Source organism: Drosophila albomicans, unplaced genomic scaffold (genome assembly GCF_009650485.2).
Source record: "Drosophila albomicans strain 15112-1751.03 unplaced genomic scaffold, ASM965048v2 utg000110l_pilon, whole genome shotgun sequence".
In the NCBI taxonomy this organism is placed as follows: domain Eukaryota; kingdom Metazoa; phylum Arthropoda; class Insecta; order Diptera; family Drosophilidae; genus Drosophila; species Drosophila albomicans.
The window spans coordinates 51,154-74,222 of record NW_026263676.1 but is presented as its reverse complement, the minus strand read 5'-3'; the positions used below and the strand labels follow the sequence as shown (position 1 = coordinate 74,222).

Below are 23,069 nucleotides of genomic sequence, written 5' to 3'. Positions count from 1 at the left end.
CCATTTCTTTTACAATAGCTTTCCAGCGCATCTTCAGGTGTTTTAAAGCTATTCAGTGTGGACTTTTTAATTAGGTTGGGGAAAAAAAAGAAGCATTCTGATCCTTGTCTGCTTGTATACTTGTTGAAAAAGTTGAGCTTTCAAATGAAAATTCTGAAAAATCGCCGTATGGTGTGCTTGGGCTAATTTGAGCAGAACTAGTTGATGGAACGTCCAAGTACTTAATTTGTGAAATGCAAAATTTTTGTATTGCGTCTTTATCGTGGAAACAAAAAACAAGCAGCTTTATGCCATATGCAAATATTTGGAATCCAAATTTCATTACCATTATTACAAATCTTTTCTTTTAATGTTACCAGAGCCGGTTCATCTTCCTCTTGTGGCGCGCAAATATGCCGCATTTTTTCAATTCATGGTATCACAAAGCACAGGGATGGAGAACTGCAGAATTGAAGCTTCTTAAAAATTATCTCGAAATCGCTACATAAGTCTACCAATTGTTTTAGCGTTGATGTTCATAAGCAACAATCGTTGACTTTCTTGTTTTTCTATTAGAATTTCATTTATGTTGAACCAATTGTCCACAATAGACTTAAACATTGTGAAACTCGAATTCCATCTTGTTGGGCATTGATTTTTTTAGAGATGTTTGTAGATGATGCTGTAAATTAGCTTTCTTAAAATATTTGACAATTTGTTACACATTTCTACCAAATTCAGAAACTTATTTAGATTCCTTAAACGCATTCTCCAAAACGTTTGCCAGCAAATGGCTGCTGCAATTTAACCTAATATTAATCTGCAAAGCCTTGACGATATTTGTGCCTCGATCGGTGACGAACTTCATTTGGTCCACATTATTTATGCCGAATTCAGCTAACAAAGTGTTCAACTTGTTTAAAACATTTGTGCTAGTTGAACGCTCGAAGTCCATTGACTTAACACCTAAGATGAGATCTACCAATTTAAAGTCTTTTTGGTAGCGCAAGGTGACACCAAAAAAGTTGCGATGAACGTAACTGTCCGTCTACAAGTCAACTGTGGCAGTTGCTCCACCACTATGAGCAACTTCGGCTATCTCATCTTTAATAATTTTTTTTTATCTCATCCGCCAACTTTTGCGTAGGTCGAGAAAAAATCTAAGGAAATATTAAATTAATATTAGGTCCAAAGACCCTTATTGTCTAATACATTTATTATGCGCTTCGGCATACTCTTAACTAAGTTCTTAATAATTTTTTCGGAATTTGGTTCCATTCAATCTCCACGCGTCTCCAGAGATCGTCAAGGTTGCTTGGGGCCGATAGATATTGCCCGAGCCGTCGCTTCACAACTGACCATAAGTTTTCAGTTGGATTGAGGTCGGGACTTTGAGCTGGCCACTCCATGACCTTAAAAATTTTGTTTTGCCAACCATTCTTTAAAAATTTTTGCAGTGTGCTTAGGATCCCCATCCGGTTGGAAAGTGATTTCTCCTTCAGGATAGGCACACTTATCGAGACAATGGTGAAGATGGGTCTTTAAAATGTTTAAAATAGTCCTCTTTTCGCATTATTCCATCAATTTTGTGCAACGGCCCAACGTGTCACCATGTGAAGCACCCCCAAGCCGTTACATTTCCCTACTCCATGCTTTACATGATGTCTCTGAAGCTTGTCACCGGGCCTATGCTAATAATGCTGCTTGCCATCCGACTGGAAACGGTTAAACTTTGATTCGTCCGACCAGATAACATTGAAACGTGTTATCTTCTTCTATAGTCCAGTTTTTTGTGTGTCTTTGCAAATCGTAACCGAGTCTTAACATTTTTTCTCGGACAGAGCTGGTTTATTTTTTTTTAACAGACGCGACATATCTAAATCTAGCCAGTGCTCTTCTAGCTGTCCATCGACTTACGGTTTTATTTAACTCCGTAGAAGCATTTTTTGGTGTTAAAAGCTGACTGACTAATTTTCAGCATGTACTCAGGTTTGCACCTTCCGTTATTCACACTTGTTTTTGCTCTCCCTGTTTTCTTATCACCAAAATACTTGCAGATTTACTGTTTTATGTCTTATTCATGCATTATTCGTTGTCATAATTCAGAAAGTCGCACATTTCTTATAGTTCAAATTAAATTTTAATGAATTAAGAAATTAGTCGCCAACCTATATTTGTGAAATGAAGAAGCTATCAGCAGATACCGAAAATAGTATTGACTGAAAATAGTCCTGACTAAAAGTGGCTGTTCGACAAGCACAATTGCTGAAAAGCTGAAAATTACTCAGCCAGTGGTGGTGTCATAGAAAGAATACGATTAAAACATGGATTTGTATTTTCGTTTCAAATGTACATATTTATTATAAAATAAAGAATATAGAAATTATAATATTTCAATTAAAACTAATTATAATAATTACTTTATGTTATTAAGTTAATAACATATATTTAAGTTATTAATATTGGAATGAATGAACGTTTATTTTATTTACCATGTCTTCAGTGGTTGCAATTTTTGACCGTTTTTCTCTAATTACATTTTTGGAAGCAGAAAACGCTCTTTCCGATGCTGCACTGTTTGCGGGAGCTGCTAGTATCTTGCAGCGAATTTGATAAAGCAGAGGAAAACGGTCTTTATTAATTGACCCCCACTGCAGAACATCAAAATCTTCACTATACACTTATTGACATTTTTATATGTTTAAAGATCATCCTGCATAAAATTTTAATGCTCTGAATGGGTTTGAATAATCTCAAAATATATGTATATTATCGATATCTTTTGTAGGTTTAATACATTTTCTGTCATCATTTTGGCTATTAATATGAATATTAATTATAATTTATTCTACGGTTTGTTTGTCCCTTTTTTAATTCTGAGAATTTAGTTAATTTATTCGGAGGTGAAAACAAAAACAGGACAATGTTGTGATGGTCTTTTAAATTTTCTATAACTGTTAAATCTAAGTATCCCAAAAAGCAAAAGTTTCCATTTTTTAACACGAGTTCATTGTTTCAACTTCAAAGGTCTGTACTTTTATTATACCCGCTACCCATAAGGTCGAAGGGTATTATAACTTTGTGCCGGCAGGAAATGTATGTAACAGGTAGAACGAGGCATCTCCGACCCTATAAAGTATATATATTCTTCATCAGCGCCAACAGCCGAGACGATCTATCCATGTCCGTCTGTCCGTATGAAACACTGGATCTCAGAGACTATAAGAGATAGAACTATAATTTTTTTTTGACAGCATTTATGTTTGCATGCAGATCAAGTTTGTTTCAAATTTTTGACACGCCCATTTAGTAATTGTGATTAGTGAAATTTGGTTGCGATCAGACAAAATTATGGAAGTTATTCAAAAAATACTTTTGTTTGGCAAAAACGCCTACTTACTAGGGGTCTTAGTTGCTTTGGCTGACAATCTGGTATATTGTGCCGTCTATGGTATATTTTGAATGCGGTACTATATCGATATACCAAATGTACCGTTTGGCATATTTTTAGTAGTAGTTTCGGTATGTTTTGAAATAATACCGCAATATTTTGCTTTTATTAAACATGGGTTGCGGGTATCTCACAGTCCACAGTGGTTCCGCCAGTATGGGAGTTGCGGCCAAAAAATACTTCTAGTTGTTATATTGCTACGAAATTTTGCCTAAAATTCTATAAAAATGTTTTAGTTATAGAAAAAAAAATTGGACATATCGCGCGACTATTTCCTGTAGCTACCATAAAAAATATCGGACCAAATTTGGAACGTGTTCCTATTTTCAGTTTCTAACTTTTTTTTATGAAAGTAGTTTTACATTTAAATAATATTTTAAGAGGAAGAAGGCGCCCACATATACTAATCCCTTAGTTTGAATTATTACAAAAAAAAATTACAGTAAAATAAAAAAAAAATATAATAATAATACGAATTTAAAATACAAATTATAGCCAAAGAAAATCAAATTTTTAAAATTAAATAATAGCAAAATATATTCAGTTGAAGTCATCAAGTAGTTCAAATGCTGATGCTGATAAGTCGGATTTTTTAGAATGTGGGAGCCTTCTTTGGCCAGTAATATACGGATCCGAACTCAGAAGTAATCTGTGCATCAAATCTATATTCGTAACAATCCGAGAAGTCTTTCGCGTGTGCAGCCTTCTAAACAATTTGACGTCTTTATTTTTAGACTCTGCAGCTTCTTCAGATAATTCACCAATCGGCACAAGTGCATAATTTATCACATCTGGAGCATGAACCAAACTTTTGTATACGGATGGTGGAAGATAGTACCATGGATACAAATTAATAAGCTTTCTGGCAGTATCAAGTGCATATTCTCCATATTTTGGGGCATTGATTTTGTAACCTGATGCCAAACACTGCAGCAATATTGATTTGATCAATTCTTGAGGCTTACTAGGAGTGCGATTCATTTAAATTGTTTCCCTTTTCGTTATGCCAATTAGATTTGAACTTAAGAACTGATGCCTTTTTGCGGTGATATTGTGTCCAAAACAAAGCAATTTTTTTGCAAATGTAGCCAATGTCTTCAATATTGCTGTTTACATGATCGATGACCTTCCGTAATTTTTCTGCATTGCTGCCGATTGCTGTACACCAATAATTGAATATGTACAACCGAGTGAAGACACATTGAGAAGAGTCACCTACCAAAATTTAATTAATAAAAAAAAAAAACTTTTAAAATTAAAATTTAAAGCTAGTAAGAACACAAAACACAAAAGACAAACACAAAGACACAGCACAACTACAATGCAAAAACAGCTGCATCGACCTTGAAGAAAAAAAAGAGACGATGTTAGTATATTGTTGATTATGTACACATCTGTAAATCTCTGCAGCTAGTTTTACTTTTTTTATACCTTAATATATTAACAAATACACTGAATAAAAAATTTAACGGGAATCTGGGGGATCACAATTAAAACTTTACGTAAACATAAAAAAACGAATACAAGAGATACTAAAAATATAACAAAGTGAAGAATTAATTTTATAATAACGACAACACACGTTAGCTTTTATTAATATTGAAACTTAAAAATAATACCTTTAATTTCAAAATCCATTTTAAATAATATAAATTGGGCAGCGTAATTAGTTGACTGAACACTTTGAAGTTCGCTTTTGTTGTGAAATATTCGCGATGCGTGCAGCTGCGCCTTTGCAAATGAACACGTGTTCACAGCTTCAATTCTATTTTTAGAACGAACCGTTAGATTTCCAGAAAAATCTAGTTTTGCAATGAAGAAGCTTGGACATTTTAGTAACGATTTGTTTACTTTTCGTAAATTTTTGTTGTTATGGCTTTTTTAATTTTTTGCCTATGGGCGGAACCAATGTGGCAGTCGATCACATTCGACTGTAGCTTTCTACTCGCAAAAACGCTCAGAGTTGGGGTTGTTGGGGGTGACCGCTTGTGAACAAAAGTAGATCGACACTGGAGAGGCAAAATGCCAACGGCATTTTGCAGATCTAACCCCGAGGCCTTGCAAAGCTCAGCTCTGCGGTGGAGAGTTGTGGGAGAGAGAGAAGTTGATCTGAAGTGCTTTCTTACGCGTGAGCGCATTGCGGGTGAGCGAAAGGCATCGAATGCTTTTTGGTCGGCGAAACGGAGAGTGTCAGTGCTGCCAGAATTTCATGAGCTGAAATAGCTAAATTGATAGAAAAAATATGCTAGAAATAGCTAGAAAAAAAATATATAAAACTGCTAAAAAAAATTGCTAATTTTTTGTGTGTTACTTTTAAATGGTTTTTATTAAAATAAAACAGAAATGTTATCAATATCGATGGTGTCCTAGTGCTAGTGCATTTAGTGCGGCCCAGTTTAATATTTGCAGCTGCAGCGCACTCCTTAAACTTTTGCACGCATAATTGGTTGAAAGTGATCTATTGGGGCTGTAGATGTGTGTTCCGCAACATATAATGATAATGCTGCTTCCTGCTCCGATGTTTTAGTGGGCACCGCTGAAAACTGGAGTTTGTTTTTTGTTGAAAGCTGCCGTTCATTGAAAGTGTGTTTTTATTGTATTTGCATGCGACTTGATGTCATGCAGCTTCGCGCCAAAAACTGCATTTGCAGTAGCAGCAATATCCTTAGTTGCATCTGTCACAACTTTGCATATCCAATTCTTAAACTCTTCATTCTGCAACCACGCGTCGCGGAAATATTGTTTATAGATAACTCTCGCATTATCTAACTTGTCTTTTGAAATATTTTCAACAGTATTTCTCTTTAAGAGCTTCTTCACTGTTTCACAATTTGTATCTAGCTCATGACTGAACGAACTAAGTTCGCACAGGAACTGTAAACAGAATCGATAATGCAAATTTTTTGAGTGAACCTCAAAATGCATCCTATCGATAGAAGCGCTATCGGTACTATTTAAAAAGTGCCAAAAGTAGCCGAATCATAAAAAACAAGTAAGAAAGCTACAGTCGAATGTGCTCGACTGTGAGATACCCGCTACCCATTTTGAATAAAAGCAATATATTTTGCGGTTTTATCCACAAAACATACCAATTATACTACAAAAATACTAAAAATATATTTTGGGGTATTATTATTAAAATATACCAAATATACTTAAAATATACCAAAGGGTATATTTGGTATATCGATATAGTACCGCATTCAAAATATACCATAGACGGTACAATATACCAGATGTTGGCCAAAGCAAATTAGACCCCTAGTAAGTAGGCGTTTTTGCCCATACAAACGTATTTCTTTAATAACTTCGACAATTTTTATCTGATCGCAACCAAATTTTCAGGAATCATAAATACTAGAGTTATTATTGTATATACCAATTCGCAACTCTAGCTTTAAAATTACGCTTGTTATTCGATTTTTTCGATTTGCGGGGCGGAAGTGGCGTAGCAAAAAGTTGAGACAAACTTGATCTGCGTGCAAACCTAATAAGTGCTGTCGAATAGTATGATAGCTCTAGCTCTTATAGTATCTGAGATCTAGTTTTTCATATGGACAGACGGACATGGCTAGATCGTCTCGGCTGTTGACGCTGATCAAGAATATATATACTTTATAGGGTCGGAGATGCCTCCTTCTACCTGTTACATACATTTCCTGCGGCACAGAGTTATAATATCCTTCTACCCTATGGGTAGCGGGTATAAAAATGTTAGAATTCTAGCTAATAGCATTCACAAAATCTTATAGCTTTTGCAGTTTTCAAAATATCTATATCTAGCAATAAAAATAGCTAATATGGCAACACTGGAGAATGTGCCACTCACCTACAATGCGCTGGCATCAACATTCTCCCCCTTGCAATATTGGGATTTCAAAGAATATTAGGTGCAAGTGCCCGAATGAAATCACCCCAGGGTGGAATTCCTTACAATGGGAGACTTCCTTGACTTGGGAAGATACCCGGCAGAACTATATCTGGATAGATAGAGTGGGTTATGTCTTGGAGCGCAACGTCACCGTGCAGACTCCTTCGGCGCCCACGAGAGTGATGGAGAGGCCCAAGGCCTCTGGCTTCGACTCGCTGATGCGGCTTACGGGACAATACGGTTCCAAAAGCACTCGCGCTTCGCGGAGTATACTCACTCCTTTCCACTGGAAAGTAGGGTTGTCGAAAATTTTAAAAAATATCGTATCGATGATATTTTTTTATCAAATAATATGATAATAACATTTTCTAAAATATCACCGAAAAAATATCAATATATTTGATATTTTGATTTTTTTTTTAATAAAAATGGTTTTTCTTGGATAATAAAAAAGAAAAACAAGATTTATAAACTTACATTTTTTAATTATATTTTAATCAATATATATATATATATATACATGTCTTATGTCTTATATATATCTAAATTTAACATCAAGCCCAATTGGCAGAATTAAAGATTTTAAAAAACACTCTAGCATCGCAAACTACACATTTTATTGCGGATGCAACCGCTCTGAAGGCACCGAGCTGCCTGGAGTGATAAAATGTCGCATGGGCCACATGGTCGCCCTATGGGATTTCCACACCTCCAGCGGGTTACATTCCCACGCAGTTTGGGGCAAACTAAAGTATAGTTTCAGCTCCTTATTTTGCTCCGACACACCGCTCAATTCTTTGTGATTGAGTTGAATGAGATTGAGATTGAATGCACTTCGCGGTGCCGCCTGCTATGTTTGTGTAATTTGATTTAACATTAATTTTTCCCTTTATTCTTCTGTCAAATTTCAAATTTAATTTAAGTTTAAATTGAAAGTTTCAATCGACGTTTTGAATTTAGAGTGACCAAGGAAAAAATATCAAAAAAAAATATCGTGATTTCGATATTTGGGCAAAAAAATATCACGATATAAATATATCATTTTTAGAAAAAAATATCGATATATTGATATTTTGATATATTATCAACAACCCTACTGGAAAGTTCCGTCAGTGTTATAGCGGGGCTAGGCACGGGCCTGTTGCGTGGGTGAGTGGGCCTGTGGATGCCGGCCTGGGAAACGTTGACATGGGACGTCCTTGGTGGTTGTTCTCTGGAGGGTACCGGGTGGTCGCGTCGGCCCCTGGGCTGGCGCGAGGTTGTGCCGGAAGACACGGAAACCCCGCGCGGAGTGACCGGCGCCATCGGTGCAGGGGAAGAATTCGTCTCCGTCCGGGATCGTTGAGCTGAAAGAGGTTTCGAGTGGGGTTTTGTCACAGGACCATTCTTAGAGGTTCGTTCGACGGACAGTCGAGCCGAAGGTGTCGAAACAGATTTTGAATGGGTGCCCAACAAAGGATCGAGCTTAGAGGTGCGCTCGACGGGTAGTCGAGCCGAAAAGGGTTTCGAGTGGGGTCCCGTCACAGGACCCTTCTTAGAGGTTCGTTCGACGGACAGTCGAGCCGAAAAAAACTGAAATAGATTTGGAGGGGGGTCCTGCCACAGGACCGATCGTAGGAGTTCAATCGACAGACAGTCCAGTCGAAAAGGACTAAATGGACTTAGAAATGGATCCCGACACTGGGATCCAACCGAAAATGGTCTCTTGACAAATGAGGGTCTCACAAACGTTCGGTCGAGAGCCGCCGAGAAGAACAGATGGGAGGATATCTGCGCCTAAAAGCACGTCTATCTGCAAACTCTCATAGAACTTGGGACGGCCAGCGGGATGCTTGGCAGATTGTCGAGGATTGTTTGTGGGACAGAGCATGAGGGCAGGTTTCCTGCTAATTGAGGAAGGACGAACGCCGACGTCTCAATCTGAAGATCTGATCGCATCGGGGAGCCAATTAGGAATTGGCAATGCTTTCGGGGCTGGGCTGCCAGCTTGAGTCCGCCCAGAGACGTGGGCTTGAACGGATGTATATCAAGCGCTTAAACAATCGTTCAGAAATGAAAGTGGCTTCTGATCCAGAATCGAGCTGTGTGCCGAACGCCGTGATGACAGATGTGTACAACAGCTGTACTCAGCAAAACACCTTGTGTGTTAACTGCCAGGAAAGATTGCACATTAGCTGACTGGGAAGGAGTGGACTGTATGCTAGGAGAGGGATTAGTGACTGTCGGCGTCGGGTTGACTCGATGCAAGAGTGTATGATGACGACCCTTGCACGTAAAACAGCTGTGCGCACTTGTGCACTCGGCCAGGACATGGCCTCGTTCAAAACAATTTAAGCAAAGTCTGTTGCTTGATATGGTTGACCCTTTCATTGACACCCATCTGAAGAAAGCGAGGGCACAATCGAATCGGATGATTCTCCCGGAAACAGAATTTGCAGGGCTGGGTCTAATGGTCACCCTACTCTCAAAAGAGTTGACCTGCCTGGAGACGGGGGCCTCCTTGCTCGTAAAACCGTCGGAGCGTTCGTGCTGGATGACACTTCCGCTATCGCTTCTAGGGTGCGATGCCGCTCTAGAAGCAAAGCGTTCATGTCAACCCACGTTGGAATATCGCTCTTGTTTTGGATCGATTGTTCCCAGAGAGAAAGGGTCAACTCGAAGGGAGCCTCGAACCAGGACGCAATCCCAATTCTCTAAGTTGATCTTCGAGTGCTCTAAGGCTGTCAAACAACCTTGAATAATGCTCTGCAGGTTCTGAATAGCGGATCCCGACCCTTGCCCAATGGCGGGCAGATTAAACAAAATTCTCAGCTGACTGTTTACGAGCAACAGTTTGTTCTCGAAACGCTCAGACAAGCTGGACCAAGCCGACTGAAACCCTGCATTTATCAAAGGAGACTTTGAAACAATTGCATGTGCTTCACCGCAGGTGTTGGAGTTGAGATGGAATAATTTCTCAACTTCCGACAGTTTCGGGTTCTGAATATAAAAAGCCGTGAAATAAATCCCGGAAGGTGGGCCAACGAGTGTAATCCCCTCCGAACACCCTGTGGGCATAAATTGCACGACTTGTGGTTGTACGGGTGTACAAGGGGTGAGCGACTGGGATGCATTGGCTTTTTGCTCACTTAACTGAGCTGCACACTGCTCGTCGACAGCATAGCATACGATACGATCAGTCGCGGCGATGAATTTTGTCAACGCTGTGTCTACTATATTGAGTGCCATCCTTCTCCCGAGCGAGTGACAATTGGGAGTCGAGGGATTGGGACGGAAGAAACCTTGGTCAGACGGAGGCTGCGGGACTTCCCTTTTCGGTTGCGAATGAATCGGCGATGTGCTGGATGCACGAAGAGCCGACTCCTTCTTGGATCTAGGCAAAAGGGGGCTGATAGAGGTTCTAGCGGCGCTAGTAGAGGGCACGGACAATCGAGCTTTTACTCTTATCGGGGTTGCCCCGATGACATGCTACGCAAAGAGAATGAGAAAGTATCTGAGCGCTCTTACAGTCCGACAAGGATACGGACTATACTATATTTTCTCGAAACCAGAAAACAAGAAAATATACCAATAAAATACCAAATGGAGCTTGGCCTTTTTGCTTGAAATCGGCCCAAAAGCAGCGCTTTGGTATTTTACACACAAATGGGTACGGAAATAGCAGACAACAGACGAAGAACGCAAAATGACGGGGGCGGGGGAAATTTCCCGTAACAACAAAAAGTGATCGTCGACAAAAAAGCAGAAACAAAAAAATTAAACAATGGCACAAAAAATACCAGAGAGCAAGAAGCTGGAAAAACAAAAAGTGTATGTATATATGGGTATTTTAAAACGACAATTGTTTCAATTGCTGTTGGATCGGAAAAAACAATTAAAAATAAATTATATCAGAATATTATGTGTGTATGGATGTATGATAAATGTGTGTTGTATGTCCGTGTATGTTTGAACACTGACTGAGTAAAGTCTGTGCAGGTGGGATGTCTTCTTGCTAAAAAAAAAACACTTTCACTTGTAATAGTCGACTTGTAACTTATTTTAGTACGTTTTATTCACGAACTTGAAATATACATGTCATGTGCACAAAGGAAAAAAAATTTGAACATATGCACAGTGGGCGATTTGGTCCCGCTAGCGGCATTTAATTAATAACTTCTAAACTAAAATAGATATACTCAGTCGTTTTTTTTTCACTGATCAGAAAAAAATCATAGATTTTTAAGTTAAAAATTTTTTTTTAATTTTTTTTTAACTTTTTCTTAATTAAAAATTTTTTTTTTTTAATTTAAAATTTTGTTTATTTTTATTTTATTTGAACTTCAATTAACATATTTCATATATAAGACTTTATCTTAAAAATGATGGGATGATGGAAAAAAATGGGATGACTTCTGAGTTGCAATACTAAAAAAAGATCCCTTTTTGGTACTAACACTGTGTCTAAAAAGTACCATAGTTTCAAGGCTAGCAGATAATAGCAGTTTGATATTACACATTTTTGGACGCCACTGATTCACACTTTCGGCTAATAAAGGAGTTAGACTGGACTTAGTTGAACAAATTAAGTTCTACTCCACGAAAGACAGGTGTACGCTAATCCGGGCTAGTTGTTAATACACTGAATTACCACTACGTTTTATGAGCTACACATTTATAGACCGGTCACAAACATTGATTTTTTTGAAAATACATACCTTGAATATTATAAAAAACCAAACTTCTAAGAAATTCACCAAAAATTATAAATTTCCGAGGAACTCAAATTCCATGCGCGCAAAGAGAAAAAATTGTGTAAAGCTCTTTGCGAAATCATATGGTGTGTTTGACCGATCACAGCTGATGATCAGCTGATCGTAGAGCTTTCAAAAAGCTTTTAAAAATCTAATCAAAGCATCTGCTATCGATATGTGTGAAAAAATATTAACGGATTTTTAAATTTGAAAATTTGAATTAAATGCCGCTAGCGGGACCAAATCGCCCACTGTGATATGGTGGAAAGAAAAAAGCACTAAAAGTGGCAGGGTGACCAACAACACACGCACAGTATACCAGCTTTTTGTCGCTATCGATAACACTCGATCGCGACCACACTGTCAGCTGGCCTGAGTGGTCACACCGGCAGTCATCTGGCATCAACAAAGCCCATACACAGACAATTGAGCTGAGAGTTGCTCTTAAAGTACACACACAGAATATATCACTTGAAAAAAAAATGAAAAGGAAAAAAAAATCACATTTAATTGCACAATGCTCAAAATGAGTTGAGTGAACTTGGAAGCAAAGCCAAACTGGAGTGAGTGAGATGACTCGCTTACGTACGACTCAATCGCACAAAGAATAGAGAAAGAGAAACGAATTGAATAAAGTGAGAACTCAGAAAACTGAGACGCTGAATTCGAACGATTCATGTTGCAACTGTAAATAAATGGGAACCTAAGCAATTGAAATGCGTTTTTACAATCATGGTTTTTTATTTAACTTATTTCTAAAACATCAAGGCTGATAACTAATTTATACATAAATTCATGATTTTCTCTTAAAGTAATTTCTAAATTAACAATTACAAACTAATTCAAATATAAATTCATAGTTTTTTCTTGAACTTATTTCTAAATTAACCATATATCTAACTTAAATTTGAACGCAAAAAACATTATTTTTTTAAATATATTCCGAGTTAGTGGCTATTTGAGTACGCTTTTCGGCAATTAAATTTCTTGCGTTTGAGAATTCCGAAGCCGCGCTTCCCGCTGGAATGCAAAATATTTTGCAGCTTGTCTTGTGCAATAGCGGAAAAAAAAAAAAATTCCATGTTCATATGCCACCAAGCTAAAGCATTGAAGTCAATTGTGTATGCAACATTGAGATTGCAATATCGAGCAATCTCTTGTTCCACCATGTCTAGTATTGTCTCACATTGGGGACCTCTAAGTAATCTGCAAATTCATCGTTTACCAACTGGGGTTCTACATTGTTAATTTCGCTATTGTTTTGGAGAAAGTGATTCATAATAATTTTGCAATCGTTTAATTATGATCTCTCTCTCAGTCGGTGTGAATTGAACAAGTTTGTTTGTTGGAGGAAAAAGGAATAAGTCTATGTTGTGGTATTTTGTCAAATTTGGAGTTACAGTTTGTTAAAATTTGGGCTATTCAGTTCGAATTTAAAGCTTTTTATTATGTCTGTGTCATAGTAATTAATCTGGCAGGCTTTCTTTAGTTTATTGGCAAAATTAGATGAATTGTTGGGCGTTTAGAAGCTTCAAGTTTTTTTGATACATTCTCAAAAGATTCCAGCAATCGTACAATTGGACCTAAATGATTAATGTTAATTCTCTCACCTCTGCAGACCTGATTTTTTTCTTTTAAAATATCTGTTACCTCTACCCAATTGACTTCAATTGACTTTAGCAAGTAGTAGACGGTATTCCACCGAGTTGGACAAAAGCTCTTCAAATACACTCCTAACGATGAATTATTTCCTGACTTTAAAATATTTCACCGCTGCGGCATAAAAAAAAGCCCAAATTTTTTTATTTTATCTCAATGTTGTACTATTGTAATTACGAAAATTTTTCTTATTAATTTCAAAATCTACAAATTCTGCTGTACCAACCTTCATTTAAATTTGTGAAATATCTTTGAAATTTCAGTGGAGGTTTTAAACTTTTAGTTTGCGACTGCACGAAATAAGCTGCGATCCACTGTATATTTCAAACAAATTGAATTAACTGTGAAAAATATAACACAGAAAACACTTATGGACAGGTCACAAATACACTGGTTAATACAAAACGGATGTTAATATCTTAGCACGAAAAAAAACAAAGAAACAACTTGTTATAAATTTATATAAATTAAAACAACAACATTAAACTAAAAAAATCAATAAAAATAGCGCGGACTACAAATCCATACAGATTCGTCGGCTTCTTTTATTAATAAGGTGTCCATAAATGCGTCTTTGAACTGCAGGCCTCAGAATTTGCACGCAACAACTCGAATTCCTCGAAATATACTACGCAGTGCCAATTTCGTCATTTCACTTTTCGATTCATTCGTCTCATTCATTTCGTTCAACGTCCCAAGCTATGAAGCAAAACGCGCGAACTCATACTGATACAATGTCGATTCATTTGTTGCATTCCACTCATTCCATTCAATTCCATTTCGAATGTATTCAATGAGACGTATGTTGTGAGTGTCTCATGCAGATGTCTAGTATATACGTATACAACCAGTGTTGCCAGAATCATTGGAGCAAAAATTGCTGGATTTCAGAAAAAATATTGCTAAAAATTACTAAAATTATACAAGAAATAGCCAACAAAATTGTTAAATATTATAAATGACATTACTCATCAAGTTTGTACATTTTTAATTCATTTAAGAATAAAATCTTGAAATTAAAAATAAAAAAAACAGGATTTCGTATTTTTATGATTTTGTTAACACTTAGGGGGCAAATATTACACTTGAAATGCAGTTAACTTTTCAAGTCAGTGAACTCAAGTAGCTCATATAATCGAACCACTTGGTTAAATACAGCCCCGATTTCATTGCAAACTGTTAATCGCAATTTTTGCAGTGAATGACAAAGGAATACATAATAAAAAGGATTTAAGTAAAATGGCTAAAATAATTGCCAAAAGAGAAATAAAAAGTTTGCTAAATTTGTAGTTAAGCACATTTTTAAGTTAAAAGTTGCAAATTAACTAAAGCAAATAAATTGCTAAAACTGGCAGCACTGCTTCACAGTTTCACAATTTGTATTTACCCAATGAGTGAACGAACTAAGTTCGCACATGAACTATAAACAGAATCGAACTATAATGCAAAATTTTATGAGTAACCTCAAAATACATCCTATCGGTAAAAGAGCTATCGTAACTTTTTTAAAAAGTGCCAAAAGTAGCCGAATCTTTGAAAAAAATACTAGATTTAAAGCTAATAGCATTTCACAAATATATATAGCTTTTAGCTTATAGCTTTTGCAGTTTCAAAATAGCTAGATCTAGCAATAAATTAGCTAAAATGGCAACACTGATGTGTGAGTGATAAAAGAGCGAGAGCAAGCGTGGCTGCAAGCCGGTGCGCTTGCGGACAAAAGAGAGTGCACAAAGTATGTGTGTATGTATGTGAACGTATAACGGTCAAGATATTTGAATCTTTTGCACAATATGGCTGAAATCAAGGGGCGGACGACCGTGGGAGGAGTAATAGGAAAGATGGAAAAAACTTGTGGTACTTATCTGCGGAGTATGCTGGAATAAAGATGATAAGTTCTCCGGCTCGAAGGACCAAATGTTAACGTAGGGGCGCTGAAAAGTCCAAAGTTTTTCCGTTGCAAATGAAACACTCGCGTTTGTTCACTAATAAATAATATATTTTCAATTTTTCGGGGTATTGTACAAAATCGCAGAGTTGGTGTGATTAGACCGTGGTTGATGAGACGTGGTTTCTAACCGACGGCATTTCACCGATCTATTGCCGAGCCGCGCTCAACGGTGGAGAGTTGTGGGAGAGAGAGATGTTGAGAGCACTGGAGCTTGAGTGCTTTCTTACGCGTGAGCGCATTGCTGGTGAGCGAAAAGTTTTGCGTGCTTTTCGGTCGGCGGAGCGGAGGTGTGCCACTCACCTACAATGCGCTCGCATCAACAGTATTATTTATTACAAAGTTCCTCTTGTTCAAAAAGTGGCAACGTATCAATTGCCATGTCCAGAAAGCTGGGATTTAATTTGACGAGCTTAATCGATTGCGATAGACGGTAAAGCACCAGTCTTAAATAAGAGAAATCTCGTTCAATCGACACCTGTTATAAGAATAATAAATAAATGATAAAATTTTAATTAATTAGACCATTTTCATTTACCTAAGTTGCAGCATAACAAACATTACTAATTCCTATAATTCCTGGTCGATATACTGTTTACCTTTCCAATAAGACAAAACGTCTATGTCAATCCATTGATAAGAAAGTTATTTTTTAATAGACATCGATTGTACTGCTCACATCTGATTTAACGCCTTGAGATAAGTACGCTTCTAACAACTCGTCTTCCTCATCAAAAAATAGTTATGCATTTCATTAGAGCTGGAATTCGGAGTTGAGCACATATTGCCAGTAGGGTGAAGACTATTAAGTCTATCCCAAATAAATTTTAAATGATTTATTGCGTCATTTTTTGTTGCGGCGATAATATATGTTGAAAACGTGGATCCAAAAACAAGCAAGAAACTATAAATTGTTAAACAATATTTTTGTTCGTTTTTCAATAGAATTTAAAATTGCATTTCCAATAGTTTTCGTTAAATTATTATTTGTATCTTTACAAATTTTTCTGTAGATATTTTAAGTTTGAGCCATTGGGGCGTAAAAGTTACTATAATGTAAATGTTCCTCTTAAAATTTTTTTATGGTTTACTTAAAATATCTTTGGCTTCCAACAAGTTGTTTAACATTATGTACGTATGTAGATCCCCATCTGGTTGGACAATCTAATTGCGGCATTTTTAATTTTTTAATTCAAATATTTCACGATATCAATTGGAGGTTTTTTTTTTATGTATTTTGTCATATTTCTGCAATTAAGTAGAGTACTTCATAATATCCAATGATTTGATCACATCAAGATTTCAGAAGCAAAATCATATGAACTGAAATTTGCCGCAGTTTTTTAAACGCTGCTTACTTGTCCTTTTCGCACACTTTGAGACACAACAATCACCACCAACTTTAAAAGCACATGTGATAGTTACCATACCAATACACTTGTTTAGAGTCACAATACAAGCGGAACAATTTAGTTTCGATCTGGCTCTTTTTTGATTTCAGACATTAATCACTTTTAGAATTGCAAAAAAATAAAATGCATTAATAAAAAAATTAATTCGTTTTTTTCAAATTTAAAATAACTTTGTATCGCTATTAGCAAAAAAAAACCAAATTCAATAAAAATGGGCCAAAGAGCCAACGAGAAAAAAAGAGCCTGCTTGGGCTCAAAGAGCCAAGTCTGGCAACCGTGATATACGTACCTTATTGTTTACAAATTGGTGTGCAAAAACATATGTACCTGCAAATACTCGCTCACATGACACAGATGTGGCCACTATACAAAGCCGCTTAAGCATAAATGTGTATAACAGCGAATATTGGGCTTTCCGCTGATCCCACCAGACCAATGGATCATCTGTTCTCATGATGTACTCCTCGGCTAGATATTTATCTAGTTCCTTACTGACTTTTTAGAAAGCGTTGTCATAATCTTTCCAGATGTCGTTGTCATTTTCATTAGGCTTTACTTGGCAAGCATCATCCATCCGAACAGATTCAGTATGAGCAGTGCCGAATGAAATGATATCAATTTTGTTTTTAAATCATGAACTGCTTTTTTGTATGCTTCTTCAGATTGAAAACTCTCTTCCTTTGAATCTGGGATCTAAAATGAATCTTTCAGCATACAAAACATTCGATCCATAATCTTGAAATCGTGTATGCATATCAGTTTGTATGCATTTTACGAATTCGATAATAGTTGTATTTGTATCCTATTTTCAAGTTATCTAAAATACTTGTAATTTTTTTTTGCAAAATTCCAGATAGCACAATTATCTTGACAGTTGTCACGTTCTTCTCTGTTGAGATTTCCGTAGTTATTTGGCTAAATGGCTGCAGTACTGGAATCACTCCTTCAATTACCTCCCAATCCTCCGCTGATAACATTAAGTCGATCCGCAGGTTCGATAAAGTGGCCATAACTGCCTCTTTTAAAAGTAAGTAAAGACGCTCGAACATTTTGAGAGTTGAATTCCATCGTGTTGGAACGTCTTGCTTAATTTAAAGCTCAGGCAATTTCAACAATATTTGCATGTCCTCCAATTTCTTCAATCCAGTTGAGCTACTGTTAAATATTGAGCTATTGATTTTGCTTTTGCCCTCACATTGCCAATTCCGTCTAGAGCCTTCTGGACAATTAGATTTAATATATGAGCAAAGCACCCAATATGTCGCCACTTGCCTAGTTGAATGGCTCTAACAATATTCGCTGCATTGTCTGAAGCTATTGCCGCCACTTTGTTTTTTATATTCCATTCTGAAATAATGGTCTGCAAAAATTGGCAAAGATTTTCAGATGTGTGCCTGATTGGAAATGATCGGCAAGCTAACATATAAGAATTGAGGCTTGTTGACTCCTTGTCAATAAAGTGAACGGTGACGGCCATATAGCTCTCATTTGTTAAAAGATGCCCATCCATCTGTGGTCAAACAAACCGCTTGTGCTTCTCGAAGCTTCTCCGTTATTGTTCCTTTAAGTCTTTAAGTCTTTCTCGTGGGTAGCTTGTAACCAGGGCAGTTCGACACGTCAGAAATCAGTTTTTTAAACTCCGGTTCATCTACCAATCGCAAAGCGTGTTGACCTTTGGCAATCATACGAACCACTTGCTTGTCGAGGCACTGCAATTTATTTTGCGAAACAGGCCGGTGCACAAATGTGGAGATCTTTGGCTGGGCATTTTGCACAGCAACCACATTGTCGTCATCGATTTGGCGTGCAACGGGCTCAAGTGCTGCTGGATGCTTGCTCTTCAGATGTCTGGACAAATTGCTCTCAGATTTGGAGCTTAAAATGGACTTGCAAAATTTGCACTTGGCCTGCTGGTTTCCTAAATCATCGAAATGATTCCAAATGTCACTAAACTTTCTTATGCACGACATATTTTTATTTTTTTAAATTATAAACAGTTTTGGCGGTAATAGAAATGTTGAAGAAAAGAAAGCACAATAAAAGTACAAAGCAGAATTCAAAAACGCGCAAAAATGAGCAACTTCTTGCTCATTTGTGCGCAACGTCTTGCTCATTTTGCACAACGACTTGCTCATTTTTGAACATTTTTGGTTTAAATTCTGTACTTATTGAATGGGAATAAAATGCGCAAAAAAGAGTAATTAAGCACAAATGAACAAGGAGCAAGTGAACAAGTGAACAAAAATGAGTAAGTGAACAAAAAATGAGCAAGTGAGCAAAAATGAGCAAGTGTGAGCAAAAATGAGCAAGTGAACAAAAATGAACAAAAAGGAAGGAACATGTTCGCTCGCTCAGTAGAGTGAACAACTCTTTTTGATCACTCACTCATGAGCAACCCAACACTAGTGTGCAAATATTCGCTCACATGGCACAGATGTGGCCACTATACGAGTGGTTCCAGTAATCTCCGTCTCGGCCTACGATTAGAAGTGCAAAAACATCGATGTGTGTGCGTCAATCGATGTTTTCGATGTTTAAACAAAAAAAACATCGAGTGAAACATCGATGTTTCAAAAATAAAACAACTGGAATTTAACAATATGACAAGATTTTATTCGAGATCTGTGATAAACAAATAAATAAATAAAGTATGTTAGTACATTGTATGTTATTCCGAATATTTTATCAATAACCTAATAAAACAAGGTCTTGGCGCCAATTGGTTGCAACGTGACTTAATTTTGCGCCAAATTTAAAAAATGCATGTGTGTAAGTAAATTTGCAGTAGAGGTGGAGAACTATCGATAGCACTATCGCCACTATCGATGGTTTAGCACTATCGAGCCACCAACGATGGCAGCAGACACCTTCGATAGTGGCCCATCCACTATCGATGGTGCTATCGATAGTGCGCTTCTTACATCCCTAAAAAATTTGTTCGCGCATTTTCTGTGTCGGCGTCAAATGCAACAACGAGGAAAAATTTAAAAACAAGAAACAATTAGTTAAATTAATATGGATCGCTTTTTAAATCTGGGTATGTTTATTATATTATATACGTAAGTGTTTTGATCTATAATTTGTTAAATTTAAGGTAAACGTCGAGTGTCTTCATCAAGTGCCGACAAGCCGGACTGTGAGTGCTCCTCCAGCACAGACTCTGAAAAAGATTTGGAACCAAATCGACAGAGTAACAAAAAGAAGTCGAAAATTTCACATGTTTGGAAATATTTTAAAAGGTCTGACGACAAGAAATATGCCAAATGTCTCGATTGTGGCAAAGAATACAAGACAAGCGGCAATACATCTAACTTGCACGACCATTTAAAAAGGTTCCATCCTGGCGTGGAAAGAAAGAGCGCAGAATCGAGCACACAAGTTGTACGTGCTGAGAGGAACGTCACTACATCTACAAGCAGCAGTTGCAGATCGAGCATGACCTCTGTGGCGTCTTACTTTAAAAGAGCCGTCATGTATGATTCAAATTCTAAAAGAAAGACAGACATAGATAAAGCTCTAACTGAAATGGTTGCCAAAGATGTGCAGCCCTACAATATTGTCGAAAACGAAGGGTTCGTGCAATACAATCATGTATTGGATCCTCGGTATAAATTACCCAGCAAGACGCACTTAAGAGATGTGCTGATGCATAATTATTTTACCGAAACTTCTGCCAAGTTATCAGCAATCCTTGTAAATGTTTCGAATATCGCAGTTACGTGTGATTTGTGGACATCAAGTGCCAATGCTAGTTTTTTGACTGTGACGGGTCATTTCGTATATAACTACGAATTAAAAACAGCATCCTTAGCAACAAAAAAACTTCTAAGCACAACTAATCATTGTTCACAAAACATTGCTGATACATTGCGGGACATTTTTATTGAATGGAACATACTGGAAAAAACTGTATGTATTGTTACCGACAATGCCAGCTCCATGCTTAAAGCATGTGATCTATTGCATATTCGCAATCTGCCATGCTTTGCGCATACTATAAATCTCGTGGTGCAAGATGCTCTAAAAGTTGATGACCCAGTGCTTCAAGCTTTATTTACTAAATGTAAATCAATCGTTCGATTTTTCAAGCAAAGCACTATATCAAATGAAAAGCTCAAATTAGCTCAAGAAGGCTCAGAATATACTTTGTTGCAAGAAACGCCCACTAGGTGGAATAGTTTTTATTTTATGATTGAGCGTATTATAAAAATGAACGATGCCATTGCCAAAGTTTTACTATCAACAACGAATGCACCGCAGCCATTTACTGCTGAGGAAATACTTATGCTGAAAGATATTGAAAAAGTATTGGCTTTCTTTCAGCAAGCAAGCGAGAAAATTTCTGGCGGAAAATACGTAACGATATCGCTGATTATTCCCATGACATATGGACTTTTTCGGAAAATCGAAAGTGTTGTACCTTTACTACAAACTCTTCAAGGAAAAACTTTAAACAAAATATTGATGGAATCAATCAAGCAACGTCTTTCCGTATATGAGCAGAGAACAGTCTGCAGGATGGCTACGCTTTTGGATCCACGGTTCAAAAAAAGTGGATTTCAACATAGCTCAAACGCTGAACAAGCAGCAACATGTTTTGAAAATGAGCTGGCCAATTTTCCAGTTAAAGAGACCGCAAGTAATCAACCCGTAGCACCGGATTCAAGTTTACAGGATACTTTGTTAGATTTTTTTGGGTGAGCGTTCCATGAATAATTCTGTAAACTCAAGAGTAGATGCAATTTTAACTAAGAGGCAGTATCTGGAAAGGGCAATTGTCGGACAAGATATCGACCCTCTATTATGCCTTAATTAAAAGTGCCGAGTTATAAATTGCATATAATTAAGTATATTACTTTTTTCCAGGTGAATCAAACTGATTTCCCTGCCATTGGGAGCCTTTTCGCCAAATATCTTTGCATTCCGGCTACGTCCGTGGAGTCTGAAAGAACATTCAGCAAGGCGGGCCAAATAATATCGGAGAGGCGAACCCGGCTCAAAGAAAAAAATGTTAACATTCTTTTGTTTTTAAATCGCAACTCTTGGCTGAAATAAAGCATATTTTATTGTATTCGTTTCATTCTTTTTTTTTAAATCGTAACTTAGTTAAAATAAAGCATAATATTTTTATATTTGCTTAAAAAAAATTTTTTTGTTGGGCTACACTATCGAGCCACTATCGATGGCACTATCGACACTATCGATAGTTTAAAATAAACCATCGTCGACTATCGATGGCGCCCACTATCGATAGTTCTCCACCTCTAATTTGCAGCTTGGACTGCAATGATTAAAAACTTACCTTTCAGGTAGTTGTCCATCCTGCATCTATCTACATTAACCAGCACCACGACTAGAAACCCAACATTGAATTAAATATTTAGTTAATTATAAAAAAAAAAACAATTTAAAACTTCTCTTACAATTTATTTGTTTGCTGCCACCAAGCCCAAAGTTGTGTGAAAAACATCGATGGTGGCCCAAAAACCATCGATGGTTCCGGATGATTGGCAAACATCGATTACATCGATGTCTCACTTGATGTTTCTGCTCCTCTATGATGAGCACATGTATTTATCTTTCTCGGACATTGAAAGCATTGAGAAAGCTCATCGCAGAACTCCAATGTTCCCAGCACGCGGAAGGTCTGGAAGGGTAAGAGCTATTGAGATCAAAGATTTGTTGAATGATTTTACTAATATATTTTGACCTTTGTAAAACAGATGCCAATCCGTACAAGAAAAAGAAGTACGAACAGCACGAAAACGAAGAGAATCTACGGCGCTGTCCTGTGGCTCTACTCGAATTCTATAAATCGAAATGGTATTTTCTAATTGATATTGTTGTAAAAAGGCTTCCCAGATTCAAATCAATTAAATAAGGCGAGTGGTTGTTTTGTTTTAAATTAATTCTTGTTATATTTCTTCACTTGTACAACTTGTCCGTTCTATGTCAAAAATACAAAAAGCTTAAAGAGCAGAGAGCGAAGCACTTTTATAGTGACCAGTTCACGGTTGCT

The 23,069-nt window shown here is 37.0% G+C and overlaps 1 protein-coding gene across 1 annotated transcript; it reads left to right on the top strand.

Annotated features, from left to right (window-relative positions):
- Positions 1 to 20,027: 20,027 nt before the first annotated feature.
- Positions 20,028 to 20,775, top strand: LOC127566368 (uncharacterized). Its single transcript, XM_052008394.1, has 3 exons — positions 20,028 to 20,087; positions 20,145 to 20,622; positions 20,766 to 20,775. Exons 1-3 carry the CDS (start codon positions 20,066 to 20,068, stop codon positions 20,773 to 20,775), a joined length of 510 nt encoding a protein of 169 aa, XP_051864354.1. The 5' UTR covers positions 20,028 to 20,065.
- The last annotated feature ends 2,294 nt before the right edge of the window (positions 20,776 to 23,069 follow it).